Raw genomic sequence first — 10,000 nt, 5'->3', positions numbered from 1 at the left:
TCGGGCGCACTATCCGCGAGTGAGTGCTGTACGCCCTATCACCCGGTGCGCCGGCCTTGACTAAATATCTCGTAGCCGGCGTCTGACCCAAAAAACACTGAACGTGATTGCATGCAAGTCAGGCAGTGTGAATGGGTTAAAGATAAAAGTGTAAAAACAATTTTCAATTACATAAATATCAATAGCTCATATTTAATTCATTCACTTATGCCAAGTGATTAATTATACAGGATTATCCCCTTTGTGATCTAAATTTAACCCTCTCTGGACAGGTGGTACACTACTGTACCGCTCATTCAAAAGCCCAGTGGCCGGGCGGCACAATATTGTGCCAGCCATTTAATTGATTTAGGCCTAAGTGTTCGAAAGCCCGGCATTGTGACATGCAAGGCTGGAATGCCCCCGTCGTGAGTGGGTTAAGTTTAATTGAATCATAGGATTGAAAGTACTGCTGTTGTCAACTAAAAGGCAAAGAGATCCTCAACTCTAAACTTTCCAAGGGAAAATTACCTTGGAAAAAAATACTATTCAAGATGAAATACCTATGGGCCACTTTACAAAATATATAAGGAATAGGCAGTCAAGAATCTGTAGAGATTTGTAAAACAATAGTGAAAATCAAGTAGTATAACGTCTCTTGAGAAATCCACTTCAAAAAAAATTGTTTAAGCCACATGACATACAAAATCTTGACATGTTAACTTTTTAAAATGCTAACCTTTATTTCCCATGAACAATATTTTGTGAACTTTTATAACAAGCCTCTAGACACTGAAGCTATAAGGATATATCTTATCTCTTTACTACATAACTGCTTCAAGGGTTCCAAAGATAGGCACTTTCTTACCATATGAAATGTATCAAAAGAAATACAAAAGCTATTATCTTAAGTACAATTCTAGTTTATTTAATGTCAATACCCTTACTCCTACAGCCACTAACTAAGGGTATTTACCTTTCATGACTGAATATGGAGAAAACCACTGGTACTCATAAATGAATATGACAGAAGAAATACTGCAATGCACACTACAATTTTTTGGCTTTTGTACACATGAAGGTCAAACTAAAAAGCCCAAGATATTTTCAAAATTCAGCAAAATCCAATAAGATTTATATGTCAACTCATAATGAAGTACATAGATATTCATAATAAATGCACAAATTCAATACTCTATGGAACTACTAGAATCATCATTATAAACTGCATACTTCAAGCATAATAGTCTGGATTTGATTCAAAATGATGTAGAGATTCTAGGTTCTCAAAGAAAAATAAATATACAACAATCTGCCTAAATAATAAAATGTCAGACTCAAGAACTACAGTAACACTTTTGGGGGCAAAACATCACAAAATCAATTAATACCAATATGATGGTATAAAAAAGTATCCAGCACAAAAAAACAGCCAGAGTATTATTTGAAATAGAAAAAGTAAATAGAAAGCCTAATTAAAATTAAACATACATTTCTAAAATAAGAAATTAAACATTTCTAAAATTTTCTAAAATTATAAATTATCATCAATAATTAGAAGAGTTGTTCATTTATCTAAATATTATGTGGCAACATACTCCTTACAAATTAAAAGACTAAATAATACTCTTTCTCTAAATTTCTAATGTTCAGTTATAAATATTCATGTATTTATAAATAATATCATCTAAAAAAATAATACCATATCTAAATACAACATTTTACATACTTAGGTTTTCACAAAAAATATACAAAATATGAAATATTCATACAACCAAGATTATCCATCATCATTGTATGTGTCAATTTCTGAGCCTTTATAGATTTGTCTAAATGTTTACACTGACATAATTTACTTTGCTTCACAACTAAGTATTTCTTTGGTTTAAAAACATTTGCATAAAATACTGAGTTTATTCCTCCTCTTCGTTCTGAGCAACTGGGTTCTCTGTAGCTTTATCAAGTGAAGTACGACGATACTCCTCTCTAACGAAGCCCATCATTATTACTACTGCTAAACCTTGAATTGCCAGAACATAGTCCATCCATATCACATCTGTAATAAAAAAAATTTGAATATAGTTTACCTCTCTCTCACCCCCCCCCCCCCTCTCTCTCTCTCTCTCTCTCTCTCTCTCTCTCTCTCTCTCTCTCTCTCTCTCTCTCTCTCTCTCTCTCTCTCTCTCTCTCTCTCTCTCTCTCTCTCTCTCTCTCTCTCTCTCTCTCTCCTGTGTGTGTGTGTGTGTGTGTGTGTTCCTGTGTGTGTGTGTGTGTTCCTGTGTGTGTGTGTGTGTTCCTGTGTGTGTGTGTGTGTTCCTGTGTGTGTGTGTGTGTTCCTGTGTGTGTGTGTGTGTTCCTGTGTGTGTGTGTGTGTTCCTGTGTGTGTGTGTGTGTGTGTGTGTGTGTGTGTGTGTTGTGTGTGTGTGTGTGTGTGTGTGTGTGTGTGTGTGTGTGTGTGTGTGTGTGTGTGTGTTGTGTTGTGTGTGTGTGTGTGTGTGTGTGTGTGTGTGTGTGTGTGTGTGTGTGTGTGTGTGTGTGTGTGTGTGTGTGTGTGGTGTGTGTGTGTTGTGTGTGTGTGTGTGTGTGTGTGTGTGTGTGTGTGTGTGTGTGTGTGTGTGTGTGTGTGTGTGTGTGTGTGTGTGTGTGTGTGTGTGTGTGTGTGTGTGTGTGTGTGTGTGTGTGTGTGTTCCTGTGTGTGCATGTGCGTGTGCGTGTGTGTTTTCTCTGTGTCAGCGTGTGCGTGTGCATGAGCATGTACATATGTGTGCTTGTGTGTGTGTGCATACCTGTGTGCTTGTGTGTGTGCATGCCTGTGTGCTTGTGCATGTGTGTGCAATAAAAAGATAAGCAATAACTGTCACTTACTTTTTGTTTGGGTCTGCATTATAAGGAGAAAAATAGCACCAACAATATTCCAGCTCATTGTCATGAGTCCTCCAACCACTCCCTCTGATACTGGAAAGGCCAGCTCTGCAGCAAGCTCAAAAAATAGTGGTGAGCAAGCATAGTTGAATGAAGCTCCAATAATAACACTGATGAACATTTGAGCTGAAACCATAATAAAATGAATAAATACAAGCACAAAGAGTGAAAATACTTAATGTCATCCTATTTAAGAAAGATTATTACATATTATAAAAATTTCATTGGATAGAAAGTTCTCCCCTGAGATATTAAAAGTATTACAATTAGTTAACTTTAACATTACTAGTTACATATGTAGTCCTAAACATTTTGATGTATTATAGCAAAGAACTGAAAAATACTATTACACATCCTTAAACTGGAACTTAAACTGCTTTCTTTTTTTAACAATTGAAAAAAGGATATACCAACCTTTACTAAAAGGTAGACACTTATTCATCAGGAGAAGAAACCAGGTATATCCTCCAGTTGCAATCACCATCAACACAATGATTGTAAGTTTCATATATCCAAAGAGCAAATCAGAAAACCTTGCAGCAGTGACTGCCAAAACTACACCACCAAATGTGATGTAAACTCCCATCCAACTTGCTTCATCCTGAAATGGTGATACAACTTTATGTTAATACCAAAAACTTAGGAGACCAAATACACAGTAAATAAATTTAAAAATGTTCATAATAAATAAGATAATAAGGAGTACTTGGTGTTGCTTTATTATATCTTAATTCAGCTCTACATCCAACTTTCAAATGGCAAATATAATAATCAATTAAAATATGATGCATTTGACAAATGAAGAATGCTCTTATCCTGCCTGAGAGGTCTGGTGTGAAGGTCAACTGAGTTGACTTTACAGAATCAGCATAGTTGCATGACAAGAACTAAGGAAGACCACAACAAAAAAATCCACCCTGGTATCCCCTCAGTCATCAACCACTTCAAGACATCCCCACCCCATCATTATGCTGTCATGAAATAAGGAAGTTCAGAATGTCAAACCTTCACAAAAAAGTCCTTTGGCCTAGTCCTTACCAGCAAGAGAGTTTGTGATGTAAAACTGATTTAAAGCTGATGTAACTCAATGAAATTACAAAAAAGTAGCTACCTTAAAATCTCCAAGATTGATATCAAATATAAAAACAAGTATTTCTACACATGTCTCTGAGTATAACATCTAAGGCATAAAATGTGCTACCCAATAACATTATGTAATATACATGTATATCTTATCATACACACTTTGCCTAAAAAAAAAGTACAAAAAAAATCACCATAATCACACTTAATTTACCCCTTGACACTACCCTGTCTTAAATCTACAGATTGGAATTTGGTATCATCTGTATATCATGAGGTAAGTTTGATCTCAACCTTGAGTCATGTTAACCCATCCCCGACGGGGGAATTCTAGCCTTGAATGATCAAATGCCGGGGCGTTCGAATTATTAGGCCTAAATCAATTGAATGGCTGGCACAATACTGTGCCGCCCGGCCACTGGGCTTTTGAATGCGCAGTACACATGCTGTACCACCCGTCCAGAGAGGGTTAACATTACTTTCAAATGCTTTATGTGCTACATGCATTTCACTTTCCCAAGTCTTACTTGTGCTTAGTGAGAATTCCCAGTTATTAAAATTATATCTCGAAAGAATACACATTTTAAAGCTAGCTCTTCCCTAGACAAGCTCCAAAAAGTATGTAGAGGATGTATCCAAAACTTCATTAACCCTCTCTGGACGGGTGGTACACTACGGTACCTCTCATTCAAGGGCCCGTTTGCCGGGTGGCACCATATGGTGCCAGTCATTTAATTGATTTAGGCCTAAGCATTCGAGAGCCCCGGCATTGCAACCATGCAAGGCTGGAATGGCCCCGGCGAGAATGGGTTAATGAGTTTTCAAAAAAATTATACGATGACATTTATTAACATCACTGGAAACTGAGGAGCTGAGAATTGCATAATGTTGCTTTCAGTCATACACTTAAAATAGTTAAGACTTTAAAGCAGGAAACCATTGCCATGTAACTTACCTGTGATATATCAAAGGGTGCAAGATTGATGTCCAGAACACTTGACCAAGCTACATTGACCCCAAGAGTTATACTGTATGGCAACACCAGCAGCCAGAGATTTTTGTTGCTGAAATGGATTGATATCTAAATAACATGTTACATACACATTAACTGTTTAAGCATTTGATGCAATACAGAAAAATTATAAATATTTCCTCTTGATAAAAAAAATTGAACATAAAAAGATACAAGGTAGAGATGCATTTTGAATGAAGTGAATACATACATTCATTTCCAGAGACCTAAGGCGTTGATAGTCAGGTACTAAAATGAAAGTCAGCCCTTTGTGTTATACTTCAGCAGGCCAGTTAGTAAAAAGAGTCACCTACTGACTAGTGGCTACAATATTCATATCATGAGTAAGGGAAACCATGTACATCAATTCTAACCTATCTTAAAGAAAAGCAATCAGCAAAACTTTTTTCAATTCTTTAACTTCTTTTAAAAAATCTGACTGCTTACTTTTTCTATACCAATTTCTTTACATGTGTGAATCATATATTGTACAGGGTCCATGTTTGTATTTTTGGCTTGCTCAATTTAAATTTTCATGAAATCAGTGCTGCTGTTATCCATAAGAGTTGGCAAAAGTCAGACAAACTTTGATCCCTTCAGATATCAACAAAAATACATTATTACATCAGACAGACAGGTTAAGACATATCATGAGCTACTGCTAACTGAAATTGGTTTAAAAATCATGGAATAGTAGCCTGTTTGAGATATTTTAATAAAATAATCTGTATCCAGATATTCAAATGCCATATACCCCAGTAGAAAAATCATAAATCTACAAAATGTATACAGCAATTTTAATTGTCCATCAACTAACTAGCCCCCTTTATGTCAACATGGACAATGGTAGCAGAAACAATTCAATACACACTGTGTATGTAAATCAAGCCAAGTATTTTCTATCTTTACAAAAATGGAAAATTTAAAGCAGGCTTCTGGTTTTTATTCCTTTCAAAATTTAGCCAATAACTTAAAGAGTGAATTGTCAGAGAAAATACCTCTCTATTAGCCCAATGCAGACGGGGGATAGATTCGCTTGCCTATTCTCCAGGATGAGGTTTATTTCAGAGCGAGGCAGCTTCACACAACATACTTCGACTTTTCCAACTCTATTTCAGTCACTTATCGTAAAACTAGAGCCATTTTTGCGTTTTATTTTTTGTGTGTTTTATTGTACTGAAGGACTTTTATGTGTCATATGACAGACCCTATCAATACTATAGTTGACTAAAATTGTAATATAAGATTCATATCAGGTTTTCTTTATACTCAGTGTGACAGAAGTATTGCTGTTTTATGGAAGGACAAAAAGCAACTTTATTTTTTTGTACTTATGTACTGTCATGAACAAATACAATACAAATAAACATTTACAATAATTTGAGGTAAGGAAGAGGAAGAAAATCTTTGCTTATGACTGTGAGTGCCACAGTAAAAGCCATCGCCCTATAAGGATAGTTGTTGCTAGAGACCGTGGATGAGTGCCATTTAAGGCTCTCTCCTGTTGGTGCTAGAAGAAAGTGGTGCCATCTAGGGTTTGGATGTTAGGTTTGTTTAATCTTACGGTAATCATAGTAATTATGATTGCAATTGTCATCCTGACTCACTCATTACTCATAGCACAATAAAATAGCAGTGATCCAAAATCCCTGAATGTCATGTATGTCATGACACCCATTGTCAGGCCAAAGTTCCAGTGTCATGTATGTCATGACACCTGTACACAATGGGTTAACCCAGTGGAATACACTGGCTGCTGCACCAGAAGTAATATCAAGGTCACCCACTTGAGATAAAAATCAGAAGTGCAACAATAATATTCTTTCCCCTTTGTCTTTGATTCTGGAGAGCTATTCTTGTTTTTCAATAGAGACTGAAACTGATGGTTTAGTGCTGACTTCAGATGGTTATAGCAGCTCTCTGAGTTATAAAACTCCATGCCTATAGAGCATGCAGAACAGAAAGTAGTCTCCATTGTCATGGAATTTGGTATAGATGCCATCTGCAAGTCATGCCCATCCTCACTATGCAATGTACAGATGCCATCCATTGGTATTGGGTGAGTTATCATTTTCTAAATAAAATTATTGTTCATTGAATGTTTAGTAACTTACAAGTGTTTTATCTTATATTTTTTTTACAATAACCATAACAAAATAACTTCCAATGTTGTTTAATTTTGCTCATCTTTATAAATCTAAGCATGGAAATTATGATTTTGTCACCATAAGCTTCTTCCTTTTGTAGGAGGTCTATAAATAATCTTGAAGCATATCAATTATGGGATTCCAATATCTTTTTAATCAAGTCTTCTTAATTAATGAAACAGAATTATAACCTTAACTCCTTGCTTGAATGTCAAGACTGAATGAAAAGTGGACACTGTTACACTGCCCCAAATGATATCCTACATTCCAAACTAAACAAAGAACAAATTTTAATGAATATGAACAGTTCTGTTGTACTTACCTTACAAGCTTTATAACTTCTTCTTTTAAAGGATACTGCTGTCCTCGTAGAGAGGAAGTAACAGATGGAGGTTTGCGTGGTTTGTCTGGAAAATAAGCTATAACCCCAAGAAGAAGTGCAATGCAAATTCCCGCAGCTGAAATAAAATTGAAATATGTTCCCTTTATACACAAATAATTTTAATTTCAATAATATCATATGTGCATGAACATCCATTACTGTCAGTACCTACTGATCTAAAACAACTTTAACAGTGGAAATCACAAGGCCAAATCAATTTCACAAAGATGTAGTGCTTATGCAATAATGAAGGAGTCATCACAATTTCAGGTTTGATTTTCTTTTCTACCTTCTCTTTTTTATAGTAGTGATTTTTGCTCCTCATTCATCATCCTTTGAGAATATGGTTACAGCTCATCTTTGTTTTTCATCATTCCATTAGTTTCACTAACAAGTAAAAAAAAAAAAAAAAGGAGGGGGGAGCAAAAGCAGTCAACTAGATGGACTCTGAGCACAATTTTTGACACAGGATCATGAGGCAAAGCTCAGTTCATTCAGAAAGACTATGTAACATGCAGGCTACTTTTTCCACCTTTTTTTTATTATTCTTTTACTTGCTTCTCTAATTAACAAAAAAATTAAGCATAAACTGAGAAAAGTGGTAGATATCCCCATCCCATTGCATTTCTGAATAAAATTATCACTGCCACAACTTCTAAAACTACATCCTGAGGATGGTCTTGGTGGGAAAAAAAGCATGAAAAAATATATCTGCATTTGAAAGTTTGCATAGCCACATTGCTCACTTTTTATATATATTAACCCTACCAATCACTTGGGTTGGTGGAACAAGGGACTCATGGTTCACCCTACAAACATATTTTCCTCTCAACTCTTGCTCATTTCTCTATCATAATACTAAAAATCTTCTCCATATTTTGTGTTTCATCATATTGTGAGACTTAAAGCTGGTACTGTTTTAGCTCCAATAATATTTTGACAAATAATAATTGTAATTTAGTCTTTGAGTCTCCATACAGAAGGAATGTATGCTGTACACTGTACACCACAAATTTATGGAAGTAGGAAGTTTGACAAAATATTTTCTTTATCGTAAAAAAGAAAATTAAAACTACTTCTCACTCCTATTGTCATTCAATAAAACTGCCTAGCACATGGAAAAAAATTCTACTACTTTTCAATAAAACTATATCTAAATTCAATATCTACTGCAGCGTTGTAATTAAGATTATTATGCCAAAACACATTAGTAGACGGCTGAAAGTTATACCAGCCCGATCTGTCATGAACAATTATTCTTGTTTAGGCAAGCAGGGATATAAGTAATATTACCTAAATACAACATTCTAAGTAAAACCTTAAAAGTCAATCCCAAAAATATGGTGTGATTACATATATAATGTTGTAACCTATTGCGGACAGGGACAGATTTGCTTGCCCAGTCTCCAGGATAGGTTTTATTTTAAAGGGGCAGCTTGAAACAACATAATTTTAATCTTCCCACTCTCTTTCAGTCATTCATTGTAAAACTAGGGCCATTTTTGTGTTTTATTTTTTTGTGTGTTTTATTGAGTTTATGCCATATGACAGGCTCTATCAGTGCTGCAGTTGACTAAAATTGTAGTATATGATCCATATTAGATCATTATTTTCTTTATACTTGGTGTGATAGAAGTATTGCTGTTTTCTGGGAGGACAAAAGGCAACTTATTTTTTCATATTTTTGTGCTGTCATGAACGAATACGAAACAACAACCACCTACGATGAAGATAACATGAAGAGGTAGGGAAGATGAATGAAACCTGTGATTGTGACTGTGAGGGTCACAGTGAAAGACATCTATATTGGCACAGGAACACATTTTTGACACTGGGTATGGATTGAGTCACCTTCCTCTTCTCATTCTGCCTGCACAACCTTCACCGGCAGTACTTTAGAGCAAGAGGTCGTCAACTTGGTGTGTGCCATTGCTCTCTAAAGATAGTGCTTGCTAGAGACTGTGGATGAGTGCCATTCAAGGCTCTCTCCTGCTGGTGCTAGGAAAAAGTGGTGCCATCTAGCTTTTGGATGTTAAGTTAGCTTAATATTACAGTAATTACAGTGATTATGACTGCAGTTGCCATCATCATTCATTCCTTTTTCATATCACAATAAAATAGCACAGTGATCCAAAATCTCTGAACGTCATGTACGTCATGACGCCCATTGTCAGGCCAAAGCTCCTATGTCATGTATGTCATGACACCCGTCCGCAATGGGTTAATGGATATATATTATATTTTAAAACATATCAAGATAAGAAAGAGGTTTTTGGATTCTAATACATTTTTTTGACAAGTCAAAAAAATCTGTATTGCAGTATGTATATACAAACATAACTATGTAGATTGTTAATTGATAGAAAACTATCTTTTGTGAGGCAAATATCTTGATGACATGATATCAGGTCATCTGGTGTGAATGGGGGAAAGGAAAGGAAAGAAAAGAAAAGAAAAGAAAAGAAAAGAAAAAAA

General features: G+C 35.5%; 1 protein-coding gene across 1 annotated transcript in view; it reads right to left on the bottom strand.

Moving 5' to 3' along the window:
* Positions 1-886: 886 nt before the first annotated feature.
* LOC122266358 (solute carrier family 49 member 4 homolog) overlaps positions 887-10,000 on the bottom strand; it is a 27,154-nt gene continuing 18,040 nt past the window's right edge. The window contains exons 8-12 of the mRNA XM_043036068.2: positions 7,466-7,601; positions 4,940-5,048; positions 3,316-3,502; positions 2,845-3,027; positions 887-2,035 (exon numbers count right to left, since the gene is read on the bottom strand). Coding sequence (XP_042892002.1) covers positions 1,893-2,035; positions 2,845-3,027; positions 3,316-3,502; positions 4,940-5,048; positions 7,466-7,601 — 758 coding nt within the window. The 3' untranslated portion in view covers positions 887-1,892. The remainder of the gene's footprint in view (positions 2,036-2,844; positions 3,028-3,315; positions 3,503-4,939; positions 5,049-7,465; positions 7,602-10,000) is intronic.

This window comes from Penaeus japonicus, unplaced genomic scaffold (assembly GCF_977035675.1).
Source record: "Penaeus japonicus unplaced genomic scaffold, GWHDUDI00000001_assembly GWHDUDI00000024, whole genome shotgun sequence".
In the NCBI taxonomy this organism is placed as follows: Eukaryota; Metazoa; Arthropoda; class Malacostraca; order Decapoda; family Penaeidae; genus Penaeus; species Penaeus japonicus.
Note: the sequence above shows the minus strand (reverse complement) of the source record. Positions and strands in the feature narration are given on the sequence as shown.